Source organism: Oncorhynchus mykiss, chromosome 1 (assembly GCF_057628025.1).
Source record: "Oncorhynchus mykiss isolate SJ-2025 chromosome 1, ASM5762802v1, whole genome shotgun sequence".
Taxonomy (NCBI): Eukaryota; Metazoa; Chordata; class Actinopteri; order Salmoniformes; family Salmonidae; genus Oncorhynchus; species Oncorhynchus mykiss.
In genome coordinates this window covers 9,110,600-9,129,600 of record NC_143022.1, presented here as the reverse complement: position 1 = coordinate 9,129,600, position 19,001 = coordinate 9,110,600, and the positions used below count along the sequence as shown (strand labels likewise).

General features: G+C 41.7%; 1 protein-coding gene across 1 annotated transcript; it reads left to right on the top strand.

Moving 5' to 3' along the window:
• Window positions 1–7,370: 7,370 nt before the first annotated feature.
• On the top strand, window positions 7,371–14,471 carry LOC118936734 (uncharacterized). Its single transcript, XM_090236905.1, has 7 exons — window positions 7,371–7,442; window positions 7,670–7,788; window positions 8,017–8,053; window positions 8,185–8,585; window positions 10,050–13,689; window positions 13,850–13,937; window positions 14,279–14,471. The coding sequence occupies exons 1-7, from the start codon at window positions 7,404–7,406 to the stop codon at window positions 14,455–14,457; spliced, it is 4,503 nt and encodes a 1,500-aa protein (XP_090093031.1). The 5' UTR covers window positions 7,371–7,403; the 3' UTR covers window positions 14,458–14,471.
• Window positions 14,472–19,001: the final 4,530 nt, after the last annotated feature.

The window sequence follows — 19,001 nt, the reverse complement described above, 5'->3', positions numbered from 1 at the left end:
CATGGGCAGGGCCATACCTGTGAGGACCACCACAGAGCACAGCTTGGTGGCCAGGTGACTCACACACTCCCTGTGGCCGTACACTCAGTATATATAAGTTAGGAGTCATATAATTACAGGGGTAAGATGAAGTGGCTCCTTTGCACTGATCTTAGGTCTGGTTTGTGTTTTTACTGCTAATGGTAAAGGTTAGGATTTGGTGAGAGTAAACTGATCCTAGATCTGTGCCCAAGGGTCATTTCTATCCAGAGACAAATCAAAGGTCCATGCTATTTAAATTTATAATCTACCACCATCTCGTGGCTCAAATTTGTAACAACATTTTCTAATTCATGTGCTGTACTGAGTTTTGTTCTATCACATTGAACACTAATCTGGGTGCAGATTAAATTGAACACTAATCTGGGTGAAAATTAAATTGAAGACTAATCTGGGTGCTGATTAAATTGTTAACTGAAATATTATGAATATCAAATCAAATGAAATCAAATGTATTTATATAGCCCTTCGTACATCAGCTGATATCTCAAAGTGCTGTACAGAAACCCAGCCTAAAACCCCAAACAGCAAGCAATGCAGGTGTAGAAGCACGGTGGCTAGGAAAAACTCCCTAGAAAGGCCAAAACCTAGGAAGAAACCTAGAGAGGAACCAGGCTATGTGGGGTGGCCAGTCCTCTTCCTCTTTATGAACATTTGAACATCTTGACCATGTTTTGTTATAATCTCCACCCGGCACAAATGACCAGCATGGTCGAATAATAATAAGGCAGAATAGTTGAAACTGGAGCAGCAGCACAGTCAGGTGGACTGGGGACAGCAAGGAGTCATCATGTCAGGTATTCCTGGGGCATGGTCCTAGGGCTCAGGTCCTCCGAGAGAGAGAAAGAAAGAGAGAATTAGAGAGAGCATATGTGGGATGGCCAGTCCTCTTCTGGCTGTGCCGGGTGGAGATTATAACAGAACATGGCCAAGATGTTCAAATGTTCATAAATGACCAGCATGGTCGAATAATAATAAGGCAGAACAGTTGAAACTGGAGCAGCAGCACAGCCAGGTGGACTGGGGACAGCAAGGAGTCATCATGTCAGGTAGTCCTGGGGCATGGTCCTAGGGCTCAGGTCCTCCGAGAGAGAGAAAGAGAGAAGGAGAGAATTAGAGAACGCACACTTAAATTCACACAGGACACCGAATAGGACAGGAGAAGTACTCCAGATATAACAAACTGACCCTAGCCCCCCGACACATAAACTACTGCAGCATAAATACTGGAGGCTGAGACAGGAGGGGTCAGGAGACACTGTGGCCCATTCCGAGGACACCCCCGGACAGGGCCAAACAGGAAGGATATAACCCCACCCACTTTGCCAAAGCACAGCCCCCACACCACTAGAGGGATATCTTCAACCACCAACTTACCATCCTGAGACAAGGCTGAGTATAGCCCACAAAGACCTCCGTCACGGCACAACCCAAGGGGGGCGCCAACCCAGACAGGATGACCACATCAATGACTCAACCCAGAGAGCCCCAGTAAAGCCAGTGACTCAGCCCCTGTAATAGGGTTAGAGGCAGAGAATCCCAGTGGAAAGAGGGGAACCGGCCAGGCAGAGACAGCAAGGGCGGTTCGTTGCTCCAGAGCCTTTCCGTTCACCCTCCCACACCTGGGCCAGACTACACTCAATCAGATGACCCACTGAAGAGATGAGTCTTCAGTAGAGACTTAAAGGTTGAGACCGAGTTTGCGTCTCTGACATGGGTAGGCAGACCGTTCCATAAAAATTGAGCTCTATAGGAGAAAGCCCTGCCTCCAGCTGTTTGCTTAAAAATTCTAGGGACAATTAGGAGGCCTGCGTCTTGTGACCGTAGCGTACGTGTAGGTATGTACGGCAGGACCAAATCAGAGAGATAGGTAGGATCAAGCCCATGTAATGCTTTGTAGGTTAGCAGTAAAACCTTGAAATCAGCCCTTGCTTTGACAGGAAGCCAGTGTAGAGAGAGAGGCTAGCACTGGAGTAATATGATCAAATTTTTTTTTTTTTTTGGTTCTAGTCAGGATTCTAGCAGCCGTATTTAGCACTAACTGAAGTTTATTTAGTGCTTTATCCGGGTAGCCGGAAAGTAGAGCATTGCAGTAGTCTAACCTAGAAGTGACAAAAGCATGGATTAATTTTTCTGCATCATTTTTGGACAGAAAGTTTCTGATTTTTGCAATGTTACGTAGATGGAAAAAAGCTGTCCTTGAAATGGTCTTGATATGTTCTTCAAAAGAGAGATCAGGGTCCAGAGTAACGCCGAGGTCCTTCACAGTTTTATTTGAGACGACTGTACAACCATTAAGATTAATTGTCAGATTCAACAGAAGATCTCTTTGTTTCTTGGGACCTAGAACAAGCATCTCTGTTTTGTCCGAGTTTAAAAGTAGAAAGTTTGCAGCCATCCACTTCCTTATGTCTGAAACACATTCTTCTAGCAAGGGCAATTTTGGGGCTTCACCATGTTTAATTGAAATGTACAGCTGTGTGTCATCCGCATAGCAGTGAAAGTTAACATTATGTTTTCGAATAACATCCCCAAGAGGTAAAATATATAGTGAAAACAATAGTGGTCCTAAAACGGAACCTTGAGGAACACCGAAATTTACAGTTGATTTGTCAGAGGACAAACCATTCACAGAGACAAACTGATATCTTTCCGACAGATAAGATCTAAACCAGGCCAGAACTTGTCCGTGTAGACCAATTTGGGTTTCCAATCTCTCCAAAAGAATGTGGTGATCGATGGTATCAAAAGCAGCACTAAGGTCTAGGAGCACGAGGACAGATGCAGAGCCTCGGTCCGATGCCATTAAAATGTAATTTACCACCTTCACAAGTGCCGTCTCAGTGCTATGATGGGGTCTAAAACCAGACTGAAGCATTTCGTATACATTGTTTGTCTTCAGGAAGGCAGTGAGTTGTTGCGCAACAGCCTTTTCTAAAATGTTTGAGAGGAATGGAAGATTCGATATAGGCCGATAGTTTTTTATATTTTCTGGGTCAAGAATATATAAATATATGAATATGTATTTCAATGAACCCAAAGGGCCTCTTCTTCTCCTACTATACGGCCTGCTGTGCTCTACTGTACTCTGCTGTACTCTACTGTTCTCTGCTGTGCTCTGTCTGCTGTACTCTGCTGTGCTCTACTGTACTCTACTGCACTCTGTCTGCTGTACTCTGCTGTGCTCTACTGTACTCTACTGTACTCTGCTGTGCTCTACTGTACTCTGCTGTACTCTTTCTGCTGTACTCTGCTGTACTCTGCTGTGCTCTACTGTACTCTACTGTACTCTGCTGTGCTCTACTGTACTCTACTGTAGTCTGCTGTGCTCTACTGTACTCTACTGTACTCTGCTGTGCTCTACTGTACTATACTGTACTCTGCTGTACTCTGTCTGCTGTACTTTACTGTAGTCTGCTGTGCTCTACTGTACTATACACCACTGGGTATACAGACTCTTCAGATACTGTTAGCGAACACCAGACTGAGGTCGAGGCGATTACATGGGAAAAAGGTTTATGACTGTAAGGGTGTTTGGTACAAAGGCAACACTACATCGGGCCACATTTCAGCTCTATCCCAGGTCAACCATACAATACTATAGATTTCCACTCTAGTCAACCAGCAAGAAGGAGAGACAGACAGAAGGTCTGGCTTTGACTATGTCAATGATGGGATGTGTAAGTAAGGAGTAAGGAACACAAATAAACATTATTCTGATGGTTAAATTTGTACTTAGATACATAACCACTCTCCTCTGTTAGCAAATCTTCCACATAACTTTGTGGAACAGAGTGAGTTCTGTCCCTGTCTGGCTCTGGACATGTACCCAGGGACCTCTGTACAACAACACTTCACACTCACGAAGCAGTGTTCTTACTAATCAATCACTCTACCATAACCATGGTCTCGGTATAAAGCAGTGTCCTTACTAACCAAATACTCTACCATAACCATGGTCTTGGTTGAGCAAGGGCAATATTACTTTAAGTCTCAAGCAGGGTGACCTCAACATACTATATATCGCCATACTATATACCACCACACTATACAGTGGGGCAAAAAAGTATTTAGTCAGCCACCAATTGTGCAAGTTCTCCCACTTAAAAAGATGAGAGAGGCCTGTAATTTTCATCATAGGTACACTTCAACTATGACAGACAAAATGAGAAAGAAAAAAAATCCAGAAAAATCACATTGTAGGATTTTTAATTAATTTATTTGCAAATTATGGTGGAAAATAAATATTTGGTCACCTACAAACAAGCAACATTTCTGGCTCTCACAGACCTGTAACTTCTTCTTTAAGAGGCTCCTCTGTCCTCCACTCGTTACCTGTATTAATGGCACCTGTTTGAATGAACTAAATCACCTAATCATACCTAATCATACTATATAATCATACTATATAATCATACTATATAACCATACTATTTAACCATACTATATAACCATACTATATATTACCACACTCTATATCACCATAATATATATAATCATACTATATAACCATACTATTTAACCATACTATATAACCATACTATATATTACCACACTATATCTGAAACACTTTATGTTAATGATAGTATGAAGCTGTTTCAAGCAATAGCCAGCTCACTTTGATATGCATTTTCAAGCACGGGTAGAAACAGCTAGGTGTTCGGCTGGTACCTTCAGCAGGCAGCAGATGGCACTGCTAGGGGTGATGCCAACGTCTGTCAGGACCCAGCTGTCCCGAAGGATGGATGGGTGCTAGAGGGGGGTTCTGTGGTACCAGAACTCATGAGATATGAGAACTCACGCATATCATCACATTTGGGTAGAGCCATTTACAGAAGGTGAACACATGGGGAACATTTTTAGTAGCCTAGGGTCCGGGAAAGTGTTGGCCTTTTTAAAACCGCATTTCGTGCAATTCTACATCCTTTTACATGACTGGAGACTTTGGCATTATCTTTTTTTAATCCGCACAAATGATCGAAATGGCAGGCTACTTTGACACTGACAAACTTAGTATCTGAGATCAATAAAAACGACCTTGTCTTGAATCCATCAATAGCCTATAGGCCTAGGTTTGTGGAGAAACATATAGTAGGCTACAATATGAGGAGGAAATTAGTCCTAAAAATGCTTTCCAGTTTCACTGACTCACCCAATGATGCGCAGCTCACTCGCTGGAGATTGTCGATGCGCTCGTGTCAAAAGCCTATCTCTCCCTCTCTCTGTTTTGTAAAACAATGTTTGGGTTTTGATCAAATATTTTGGTAGTCTACAGCATAGTCTTATCTTTTCAGCAAGAGTCATTGCTTTTCAATCTGTGTTTTCCCTCGATTGTATTTGAAATATTGCAAAAGGCCTGTTTTGTCTGCCTGCTGTTTTTTCACTGACAGATTTGCCTCGCGTTCCCGACTGTAGGCTATTCTTTGTTATTGGGCTACAATCCGCAGCTAGGCTATTTAAAAATGGGGCCATTGGTCCTCTGTAGCTAAATTACAGGGCTTCTCATGACGTATTAGGCTATTCTGAATGATTTAATTTATTTCTGAACAGACAGCAGTAATTCCGTAACTTTAGAAAATTCCTCCAGAACCCTTCATGCAGCTATGATTCTATAAGGAAACAAATGATGAAGTGCAACTCTGGAGAGATGAGGGGGCAGGATAATTGACGAAGAGGCAACTCGAATGAACTTTGATCGCTTTTATTATAATTGTTACATAGCAAAAAGTGAAAATTATTTTTCATGGCACGAGAGGTACCGGATTCGGCCAAGTAGGTTCCGGAACAAAACAGTCCAGAACGGAACGGTGCCGGATCCTGTTCTGGCATGATCCTGCTCAAATTAAGCACTGATTTGAAGTACCTATGCCTCTACCTGCTGAGTATAAAGATTATTAAACTAGATTCAGTGGGCTTGTCATTCACAGTACTGATGAAAAATCAAGTATATTTGATCTAAATGTGGGTATACGAGGACATCTAGTGGTCACCGGATTTTTAAAAAAAATCATGCAAGCTATCTTTGCACTAGCATGCGATGCCATATATTTGACGCAGGTATTTATTTTTCAACATGTATTGTCATTGACTGGAACAAAATATAATTGTATGAGCTATGCCTCTGTGTCCCGGCGTTGTTGTACCCCTCTACTATCTGGCTTGGTGGGGCGATCTCGTTCTGCATGCCTGCTTCACTGAGATACAATGTGTCGTCATGCATTTGTGCATGCACGCTGTTAACGGTCATACCCGTCTTGCTAACTTAGCTAGCTCATCAACCAGTATTTTATTCGCTTTTTCTGCACGATAGCACTTATTAAAGCCTTGAAACTCATGGGGACCTCACTGTTACCACGGGTCATCGAGCTAGCCCTTATTTGGCAGCAGGGTTGCATCGGTTTCCATTGGATTTGACAGCTTGTTAGGCTGGCTAACTAGGTAGCTAATTCGCTAACGCGAACTGTTTATCACGTAGCAGCCTATGCTGACTAGCATCGCTAGCAACTAGCTAACATGGATAAAGTCTAGTCGTGGGTCCACAAAATCAAACAAATGGTACTGAACTGATGACAAAATCATGTTTAGAAATTGTAGTAGCTATTTATGTTTTTGTTGTTGTTGTTGCTTAATGACATTGCGAATATCATATTTTTTGTCATTTAACTACCGGTATGTATTTAATCCGGTTTCGGCATGAGAAAAGTATTAATGGCAAATTCCAGCACTAACGGATACCGGGAAATAGAAATAAGAGAACCGGTCACGAATGCGGAGCCACGCCCTAAAATAACATGTGACCACAAGGCGTTTGTGACGCATTCATGTGTTCCAATTTTGTCATAATTGTCTGTAGCTTCTAAATTGCTTATGAGCTTGGCTGCCCTTCAGAAAGTAGCTGATTCTTGTACTCTACAGCTGTATTTTCCTACAGTTACTAATAATACTAGCAACAAAACAGATTTCATTCCTTAAAATGATATTGCCAGATGGAAGAAAATAATAAGGTAGGCCTAAACTGTAATAAGATATACCTTAAAGACTGCTTGTGTTTAATCCTGAATCCAGTTGCCCCTCTTGTACTGGGATAAAACAATAGGCAAGCCATGAACCTTATGGAGGAGTACATGTGTTTTGTAGACACACCTGGGTTCTAGACTGGCTGAGGTAAACATTTTAGGAAAGCCTGGGTTTTTAATATCGAAGTCATTCTAAGGGGTAGGTTTGACAAAGCAAATGAGTGAGTGAGGCTTTTGACATGAAGACAGTGGTTAGATTCTGCCATTGGGACTGCTCTGATGTTTCCATTCTCTCCTGGTTATGACCATAGAGCCTTGTCCCAGTCTCTAGACCTGCCTGTCTGTGTGATGGATGACCACCTGACCTCTGAAGCTGTCAATGAGATGGTAAGTTGACCTTGTCATTTCATATTACAACATTAATCCAATAAAATGTTATAGTGATGCTATCATTGGCAATGTTGACATACCACAACCATCTCTGTTGTGTTGCAGTTGTTTAATTGGCCCAACGTTGCCAATGCTCCTCCACTCTTTAACAGTTAATAATTATTTCAGTATGATATGTTGTTTATTAAGTTTGATTATTTGCAATATAATTACATTTCTACCAGGAGCAGAGCAATTGTACCAGGAGCAGAGCAACCTCAGTGATGGAAACCACAGAAGAGGGAAAGCTCAACAATGTGGAACATCTGACACTTATGGACTTCCTTCAAAACCTAACTGAGAAGTATGTTCTGTTTTCTTTGGTACTATCACACCTTCAAGGAAATAGGATCAAATTAGAAACTGATCAATCGGAAAAAAATGTTCAGTGCTAGAAAAGTTGTCACATTGCAATTTTGCCAAAACAACTGACACAAAGCAAGTATAACTTCACGATCAGGCAAATAATTAAATAAAAACAATTCTGCCACGCATCCTGATATGACAACATTTATAACAATATTGTTTTCAGGCAATGGAGGGGGATTCGTGAGGGCATGTTTGACCCGGTAAGATCATGTTACTGACAATTTAATTAGATTACCATGAAAACTCTGCCTAATGTTTAACCTTGTTCATAAGCTTTAAAAAGACGCACTATGCAACATTTTAAAACACTTCTTCTGTTTCTGGAATACAGCTGACAAAACAACAGCTTGCCGGCTTGTGTCTGAGGATTGTCCAGTTTTTATCGGACAAGCTGATGCAGATCATCATCCCAGGTCTTTACGAACTACTGGGCATCCAAGATGCTGCCTCCTCTCCATTGTCACAGAGAACTCTCACAGCGTCACTCACCAGTCTGTTAGACGATAAGACTAACACCAAGTCCCGCGTGAGATTTACTGAGGCTGGTGTACCTAAGAGGCCAGGCAGTCGAAAGTCTTACAATAGCTTTCGCATCCCGACTCCCTACCCTTCCTCCAACTGTATGGAGCAGGAAGAGGAAGAAGAACAGGAATCACAACTTAAGTTCAAGGAGATTTACCTGACTAAGGGCAGTCTGGGCAGTGGAAGCTACCTGCCCAAGGGGGCCATGAGGTATGTTCTTAAAGGGAAATTTAACAACTTCGTATTCATCTCCAGCATCACCATATGTGAAAATTACACATTTCCATGCTTTGTAGTAAAAAAAATATAGAGGGACGTAACTGTTTCCAATAGTGCTGAGAAATTAGTGCTTTTTGAGGTTGGTTTGGTTTCCATTCAAATATTTAAAAAATAATCACGGTTTTGGATTTCAATACTTTTTTTAGACATTGAATGCACTATGGATTATGTGTGTTGAATGCTGTAACAACACATAATAAAACAATGAATACAAGTCCCATGATGGTAGTGACTGTCCATTACTGTTTATGACTTATCAACCATCATTTACTTTCTCATATAAAATATTTATTTGATGACTTTATTATTTCATTCCAAGTCATCAACTCATCTCTATAGAGCTGCTGCTTATTCTGTCTGACAAAATCACTATTTTAGTAGTTCTTCTAAGTAAATAAGACCTACTTTTATGACCGCTGAACACCAACTGTCAATCACTTAGATCATGTATTTCCAGGTAGAGGATCCTCGCAACGCAACTGCTTTTTATCTCTCTCATGCATTCTCTCGTCTCTCCGTCTCAGTCAATGAGGTTTCCGTATCTGCTCCACACAGAGTGGACAAGCAAGTGGGCGTGCAATGGATTATGGGAATTAATTGCCGTATTTTCTGTGCTAAACTATGTAGAATATTGGCCTGTTGGAAACTACAACTCCCTACTACATTGCATAGTTCGTGCTTGATCTGATTTATCTCTACAGAAACTGAGCATCGAGCTCACAGAAGAAGAAAAAAATTAACTATATGGAATTCAAATAATTGAGCCGACGTCGGTCAATTAGTTGTTTAAAAACCGAAAAATAACAAAAATGTTGGTTAAATGCTCAGCTCTAGATTCTAATGACATCATCAGTGTGCATCGTGTGATTTTTAACCAATTATGAGTAGGCATTGCCTGCTAATTGGTTGATGATGTCATAGAAAACACTTATCTTCCTCTTTCTTTTTTACTACAAAACATAGAAATGCCCATTTTTCACATATGCTGATGTTGGGGTGGTGCTGGAGATGATGAATATGAAGTTGAAACATTTAGAAATTTCCCTTTAACATTTCTTCAAACAGCCTTGTATTTATGATTGTCCTTGAAGTTATTAGAAGTTACAGTATTTGAAGTTTATAGCAATTTGGATTTTTGTAGAGGATAGATATTGCCAGGATAGATAGATATCTACAGGCCAGTTTCAATACAAATGACTTATACAAAATACATTTTATTGGGCTTTAGAAATTAAGCAGTTAGGCTGACATCACACTAAGGTTTTTTCTCAGAGAAACAGCAGCGTTTTCCTCATTGTTTTCAATGGTGCAGATGTATTTGACACACTGAATGTGCATCACAGCCTTACATATTATTTGTTTGACTTTGATGATTTCTGCGGGTTTTTTCCCAAGGACTCTAACCTCTCTGTCTGATGTGCAGAAGAAAACAACCAACTCTGAGACGCTACAAGTCCTCTTAGGTGTCTCAGAGGACACCCTTGTCACCTGTGTGCAGGACAGCCTGCAAGGTTCTCTATCCAAACTTGCATGCATGTCCAATTCTCCATCTGGAAGTGCAGGCTCTATGATGCTAACCCCTGCTGTAATGGCAGAGTTGGCTAAAGATGTCAAGTCGGCCTTATCAGTGGTCGTTAAGAGTGCCTCCGCTAGCCAAACCTCTGTAGTGACACCGGTAAGGGGAGACTCACAGACCAAGGTGACTGAGAGCATGGTGAGAGAGCTGGCTGCTAAACTTGAAAAAGTTGACCAAGAGAGCAAGAGTCTAACAGGGCAAGTCATGACCATGATCTCTGACACAATGGTGGCTTTTGTTGACGAGAACGAACAGAATTTGCTGGAAGATCTGAAGGACAAGATCACGTTTTTGGCATCGCATGTTGGCTTCATTGAGGATCTTGATGCCCTGATAAGGAAATACGAGACCAGCTACAATATTGGTGAATCTGGTTCCTCCTGCACGCTCACATCTAAGAGCATCCAAAAACTCTCCAGCCGGGAGTTTCAAACATCAGCAATACAAGCAGTGAGTGGAGTTCTTGACAAAAAAGTCAGTAGTTTGAGCTTTCCTAGTTCAGTCATTCAGTCTGAGTTAACAGGTGCTGTATCAGGTCAAACATTGTCTGGCATTGTAAAGACAGAGTCAATTCACCCAGTGGGCTCAGCAGCGTCAGTAGTTGTTAAGACTTTCGTGTCAGATATGAAGTCCTTGGCTGAATCTGAAGAGAGTCCCCAACAGAAGAGTGCCTGGTCTGCTGCTGTTCACATTTACCACAGCATCCAAAACAACTTGAAAGATTATTTCAGCAAGCTTCAGCGATGTGCCTTAAAGAGCATTGTCACATCTGATGATAACATCACAAATGCTGAGTTTAAGGAGACAGTTCCACTTCCTTGCTTAGACATGACGTATAGGCCCAGTAAGAGTGAGCCTCAGTTGCCAGAGTCCACTGGTGAAGTTACTTTACAAAGAGGCCTAAGTGAGTGCTCAAAACTTCTTTGGGCAAAAACTGAGTCAGAAGAAAGCAAGCTCCTTCTGACAACTTGCACCAAAGAAGTCATCTCAGAGCTTCTGGTCGTGTACAACACTGAGGTGTCAAAGGAGGACCCCCTGTACACTGTTGGAGAAAAAGGATCAGGCTTCTCTATTGAGAGAGAGAAATTTGTAGAGGGTGTTCTGGCTCAGCTTGGGGATATTGCCCATTCCAGGGCCTCATCACCAATAGTATGTGAGTTCCCCTGTCAAATTGAGGACAGCAGAAGTAAGGCCACAGCTTCTTTGACTAGTCTGTTAGATTGTATTAGAAAACTCTCAAGTGAGGAATTTAAGAGAAATGCCACTCAAGCAGTGAGTGAGTTCCTAGTTAAAAAGTCCTCCAGTAGCTTAACTAGTGCACAGCCTGCTTATTCTGTAGCATCCAGGTATTGTTCCATTCAAAACCAGTACACATGGTCAAAGGATATTTGTGCGGATTCTGCTGCCTTTGGCATCATTGAAACATTTGTGGAAGACCTGCAGAGCTTGGCGCAACCTGCAGAAGTAGAGGAGAGAGAACCTGACCTCCAGGAAAATGCACAAAAGCTACAGAGCAGGATCTGGTCTGCTACCACTAGTTTATATAACAATATTCAGAAGACATTAAAGGACTTCATCATTCATCAGCGGAGGTCAGACATGCTGAGCAGAATGTCTAGTCATATACCCACAGAGGACTCTGGACATCTTGGGACTAAGGAGCACATTTGTTTGGCAAGCCAGGACTTGAGGCAAGCTAGTAAGAGTGTGCCTCACTTGCACAGTTTGAACCTTGAAGTGGCTCTACACAGGGGTGTCAGCGAGAGTTCAAAACTTCTCTGGACTGAAACAGACGAGGCTCTACTGACCAATAGTACCAAAGAGGTCATTTCAACAATCTTGACCTCATGCGAAGATCAGGCATCAAATGCACCTTGCTTCTCCACAGTAAGAAAGAAAATATCTGATATGTCCCTTGAGGTCAACATGTTGGTAGGTGGTGTTCTGTCTCAGCTGAAGGACATCTCCTTGTCAAGGTCCCCAACACCATGTGAAGACATGTTTGAACGTCTCCAAGGTTCTCCTGAGCGAACCTCTCCAGTAAGTCTAGATTGCAGCACGGCTGCCTCCAAAGGCATTGCATCTTCCCACAGTCTTTCAACAAAGAGCCTCCAAAAACTCTCTAGTAATGAGTTCCAAACCAAAGCTGAGAAAGGAGTGAGTGAGGTCCTCTCTAGATCATTTAACATTGTGGAGGAAGGTACAACAGATAAGTACCTCCAGTCTGTATCTACATCCACCACATCTACTGATATTATACAAACCATGGTGAAAGACCAGCAGGAGCTCACCCAGACCACCCAATCATCTGACATGGTATCTGGAACCTCCCTGCTCACCACTGGACAGGTTTCTGAGAAAAGAATCTGGTCTGTTGCTCGTAACATCTACAACAGTCTGCAAAGTAAGATTACGGAGTTTCTCAGAAAAGATCTTCAAAGATCAGACACAACACTTGGTTCAATCCAAATCTTTACATATCAAAGCAGTCCTGCATCACAAAGAGCAAGTCTCGGCCATCTTGAGGTCAACCAGAGCAGTGTTACACCTGGTGGAAACGATGCCTGTGTGGACATTCCGCACAAATTACTACCTAAAACCACTGAGCTCTCAGGATCCATGCTGGAGGATATTGACACGATCCGTTGTAGGAGTGCTGACAGCCAAAATACAAGAAATACCTCTTCTTCACGCTCCCCCATCTCTCTAACACCTACTTCAAAATTAAGGCAGTCGAAATGGCACTTTGCTTTACCCGGGACTCCCATCCCCACTGAGTTTCCTGCTCAGATTGACTTTCCCATTGTTAGAAACACAATCATTGAGGACTTCTTTCACACAGAGGACTTACTTCCTGTAACCTTTGTGGACAAAGTCAGGCAAGCTGCTGGGGTGGTAGTGGACATTATGGTGGAAAGTGTTGAGAACACACAGGAAGATGGACAGGGTGCTTCACATCTTGACGACCTCCGATCTGCTGTTAGGAAATTGAGAAAAATCATTTCCACTTGGACCATCCACATTTTCAGCCATGAATTGTTGGATAAAGTGATAGCCCTTCAGGACAGCCACAGCACTCCACAGGCCTTAACATTGGCAGCAGCCAGAAGTGCTTCAGACTCCATTCTTTCAAGGCTGAAATGGGGAAATGAACAATGTGCCATATCCAAGGAGCTCTCCTCTCAGCTTCTCCAGATATTTGCTGAAGAGACAGTGAAGTGCTTCCTGAGACAGTGGTCAGATGAGTATGAAAACATAAACTTTGATGTTTCAGTCCAGAACGATCCAAAGACTTCTACTTGCATGGTCATTCTTCAAATGATCACCAAAGCCACTGCTAAATGTTATTTTGAGTCCGCTACCAGCGTGGCCACCAGTGACATTGTAGAAGGCGTGTTTGATTTGGAAAGGGATACCATCAGCAGTACTGGAGAGCAGGTCCTCACCTTCAATACAAAGGTATAGTACACATACATCTTTCATGAATAACACTGCTGTTGACCTTTTATATGATTCTTTGTGTCATGGCATTGCACTGCTTCTTTGCAGTTGATATGCTGTACTTTAAGATATCGAAAACATTTCAGTTTGTTTTAATGTGCCTTTTCCCACCAACCAGGGTTCCAAGAATGTTAGTAAGAACCTCTGTCCTCAAGAGTCTCTGGAGTACCAGCCTCAGAACATTTCCCCTACTGTGTACTTTACAGGTAAGCCCTCCTGCTGTTTAGGCTGCTGCTCAGTCAAGACTGAGACATTATCCCTTTACCATTCCACTAATTCATTTGGAAAGACGTTGTACTCCTCTGAGTTGTTACCTATGACATACTGTACTGTGGGCTGGGTGGTAGCCTAGTGGGTTAAGAGGTTGGGCCAGTAACCGATAGGTTGCTGGTTCAGAATCCCTGAGTTCACGAGGCAAAATCTGTCAATGTGCTCTTGAGCAAGGCACTTAATCCTAATTGCTCCTTGTAAGTCTTTCTGGATAAGAGTGTCTGATAAATGAGTAAAAATGTAAATTGATGGCATGCTGGATGGTCTTTCGTTGCAGAGACGATGACAACATCTCATGGCTCCTTTTCTCCAGAGGGAATTTATGATATCGCATCGTCCTTCCCACTTGAAGAGAAGAGTCGCAAACCCTCCCTTTTCACCAGATTGTCTAGATCCATCACGAAAGGCTTTCTCAGCCCATTCAAATCTTCAAGGAAAACCAAATTATTTAAATAAATTCCTCATTATAACAACGAGAACATTCATTTTTTCAGATGAAAAACTAATCGTATTGGTCACATATGCCGAAAACAACTGTGAGATGCTTTATTACGAGCCCATTCCCAACAATGCAGAGTTAAAAAGTAAGAAAATATTTTCTAAATAGTAACACAATAACAATAACAAGGCTATATACAAGGAGTACCAGTACCGAGTCAATGTGCATGGGTGGGAGGTAGTTGAGGTAATACAGTATGTACATGTAGGTAAGGGTAAAAGTGACTAGGCAATCAGGATAGATAATAAACACAGTAGCAGCAGCTAGTGTGAAAGTCGGTCAGTGTCACAGTGAATGTGTGGGTAGAGTGTAGTGAGTGTGCATCGAGCCAATTCAAGAGAGTCAGTGGAAAACAATTAGAAAAATACATCAATAACCAAGGGGGTCAATGCAAATAGTGCAGGTGGCCATTTAATTAACGTTCATCAGTCTGATGGCTTGGGGGTAGAAGCTGTTCAGCAGTCTAATGACTTGGGGGTAGAAGCTGTTCAGCAGTCTAATGGCTTGGGGGTAGAAGCTGTTCAGCAGTCTAATGACTTGGGGGTAGAAGCTGTTCAGCAGTCTAATGACTTGGGGGTAGAAGCTGTTCAGCAGTCTAATGAGTTGGGGGTGGAAGCTGTTCAGCAGTCTAATGACTTGGAGGTAGAAGCTGTTCAGCAGTCTAATGACTTGGGGGTAGAAGCTGTTCAGCAGTCTAATGACTTGGGGGTAGAAGCTGTTCAGCAGTCTAACGAGTTGGGGGTGGAAGCTGTTCAGCAGTCTAATGACTTGGGGGTAGAAGCTGTTCAGCAGTCTAATGCCTTGGGGGTAGAAGCTGTTCAGCAGTCTAATGACTTGGGGGTAGAAGCTGTTCAGCAGTCTAATGACTTGGGGGTGGAAGCTGTTCAGCAGTCTAATGACTTTGGGGTAGAAGCTGTTCAGCAGTCTAATGACTTGGGGGTGGAAGCTGTTCAGCAGTCTAATGACTTGGGGGTGGAAGCTGTTCAGCAGTCTAATGACTTTGGGGTAGAAGCTGTTCAGCAGTCTAATGACTTGGGGGTGGAAGCTGTTCAGCAGTCTAATGGCTTGGGGGTGGAAGCTGTTAAGGAGCCTTTTGTCCCAGACTTGGTGCTCTCGTATCGCTTGCCGTGTGGTAGCAGAGTGAACAGTCTATGACTTGGGTGGTTGGAGCCTTTTGCCAATCATTTACATATCACTTACTTTATTTTATTTTGATTTGATGTCATATTGTAAACGTATGTATCTGTTTTGCTGAAAATATGATTTTGAAAACAATGAATGTCTACAAGTGCTTCATAAAACAGTTATATTTATTTTTGTATTTTCAAAAGACAGCAAATAGCCAATCAAGTATCAACATAAGTGAAATGAAAGACAGATTTAATTTTCAGTGAATAATTGTCTTGTCCAGTGAGCAACTCAATGACAGCGATTCAATGACATCATTAGATCACCTCCAAGAAGCATCTTCAACGTTCACCTGACAACCCATTGGATAAGACACATACACTAACCAAGTGTTTCTTACCTGTCAACAAGGTTGAGATCAGAATATAAGGTCCATAAACAAACTGAAAATGGCATACTGAAGATGGAGTCAAAAGGAACTCAGCCTTTCACCCTTTTCATAGCAATGGAATATGTGACACGGTTCGTTATAGTTCATGTTTTCTACAAAGAATGATAAAGGCAGATTCGATTATCCAGTTTATAAAAAAACGTTTTTTTTAATCGACAGAACTACCGTCCTTGGGTGTTCCTGAGCTCACAGTAAAGACATGTTATTGTGAGTTCTGGAGGGAGCAGATGCTGTTGGTGGTCGATCAAGGGCACTTCCTGTCTACGCACTGCTTCCCGCCCTCTTCGTACTCCTGTTTTGAGATCCACATTTGCTGGAAAGTTCCCTAGAGTAAGACAACATGATGCTTATCAGTACAAATCCCAAACAATACAACCACCATCATTGATGAAGTGCATTAGGTCAAAGTAGTAGGTTATTATCAAACTATTTCAAAACAGGCCAACACACAAATCCCAAAACAAATAGACAAATCATAGTGTGCAAGAGACCAGAAGCATTGCAATACAGTATAAGTATATATCAATGGAGGCTGCTGAGGCTGCTGAGCTGCTCAGTGGAGGCTGCTGCCTCTCTGTGGTGAGAGCACTAACACACTGAACATGATGGACAAGGATGCTATATATAGCCATCCATCACTGTCCAGGCACAGCCTGGGTGTATGTAATACAATATGACCAGATATGGTTTGATATCTCTTCTGAAACTGGGGTGGGGTTATTGAGTTCAGGGTTGTGTAATGGTTGCTTCCATGTCAGTCCTCAAAGATGAAATTGCATAGAATCGAATGAATCACATCCAATGATTTCCCGTTTTGGGCATTGTTTTGAAAATGATTCTCCATAGCTGCCATACCTTTGATGTCATAACCTGTTACAGAATTCCCCTTCCTTATTATAAACTCTGATTAAAACTATGGAGTTCATTGGCCTATAACACGTGTGTAATAATAATAATAATAATAAGATATACTTTAAAGATACTATAAATAGCAGGAGACATACCTGGGTTCTAGACTGGTTATCAGGGCAAGCATTTTAGGATTATACATATGGTTAGTGTCAACTTCTACTTACACGTTAAAGCTCAGCCATGTTGCTACATGTTTACTCATTGACTTCAAGTAGAGCATTGTTTGTGAATCTGAATAAAAGCCTAATAAAAGTGTATTGCCCCCAGCTTGGGCAGCACTGCTACACTGCTTTTTTGGGCTAAAGGTGTTTGTGACACGTGCATGTGTTCCAATGATGTCATAATTGTCTGTAGGTTCTATGTTGCCTATCAACTTGGCTGTCCTTCAGAAAGTAGATAATACTTGTGTTTTCAAACAATTAATAAAAATACTAGCAACAAAACAAACTAAATAGATTTAATCCATTAATATGATATTGCCAGATGGAATAAAATAACAAGGTAGGCCTAAACTGTAATAAGATATATCTTATAGACTGCTTCAGTGCATTTGGAAAGTATTCAGACCCCTTGACTTTTTTACACATTTCATTTTTTACATTACAGCCTTATTCTAAAATGGATTACATACAACATTTTCCTCATCAATCTACACACAATATCCCATAATGACAAAGCAAAAACAGTTTAGACATTTTTGCAATTTAAAACGGAAAAAAACAGAAATACCTTATTTACATAAGTATTCAAACCCTTTGCTATGAGACTCGAAATTGAGCTCCGGTGCGTCCTGTTTCCCTTGATCATCCTTGAGGTATTTCTACAACATGATTGGAGTCCACCTGGGGTAAATTCAATTGATTGGACATGATTTGGAAAGGCACATACCTAAGGTCCCACAGTTGACAGTGCAAAAATCTATTTTAATTCCAGGTTATAAGGCAACAAAATAGGGAAAATGCCAAGGGGGGTGAATACTTTCGCAAGCCACTGTAAATGGTTCAGTTCACATAAACAGTCATTATTTTCAGTTTGAGAGATCATCCCGGGCTTTGCCCCGTCTGCTGTAGCTGAGATGTCCCTGGAGGACATAGAACAACAAGACTATGATGTTTCTGACACTGAGAGAGTCAGGTAAGGCCACTTACACTCTGTCCAGTTAGATATTTGTGTGGAGATTAAGAGAGAGAGACTACTAAGAAAGAACTTGTTATGGGGCAGGTCAGGCGTCATTCATGGAGTCATTTGTAGTGTCAACTCCCCAGCCGATCTATTTGAACCGCTCATTATTTGTGGCCATGTATTAACTACTAAGTGAGTCTTTGACATGAAGACAGTGGTTAGATTCTGCCATTGGGACTGCTCTGATGTTGTTTCCATTCTCTCCTGCTTATGACCATAGAGCCTTGTCCCAGTCTCTAGACCTGCCTGTCTGTGTGATGGATGACCACCTGACCTCTGAAGCTGTCAATGAGATGGTAAATTGACCTTGTCATTTCATATTACAACATTAATCCAATAAAATGTTATAGTGATGCTATCGTTGGCAATGTTGACGTACCACAACCATCTCTGTTGTGTTTCAGTTGTTTAAATTTGTCCAACGTTGCCAATGCTCCTCCACTCTCTAACGGTTCATAAGTTCTTTCAGTATGATATATGTTAAGTTTGACTCTGTTGGTGCCATTATTTGAGACTCATAATGTTTATTTCTACCAGAAGCAAAGCAGCACTGTGGAAACCACAGAAGAAGAGAGCCTCAACAGTGCGACACATCTTGAGTCTTTTTCACTGATTATCAACTTCCTGCAGAACCTAACTGAGGAGTATGTTCTATTTTCTTTGGTACAGTACTACTATCAAACCTGTAAAGGATTGTATGAAAGCAGATTCATCAACTACATTTCCATTGCGGAAAAAGTTACATCACACTACAATGTTGTCAAAACAATTGCTACAAAGCATGTGTAAAATACTGTTTAATCTGATGACTCTACTGACCGACATTTC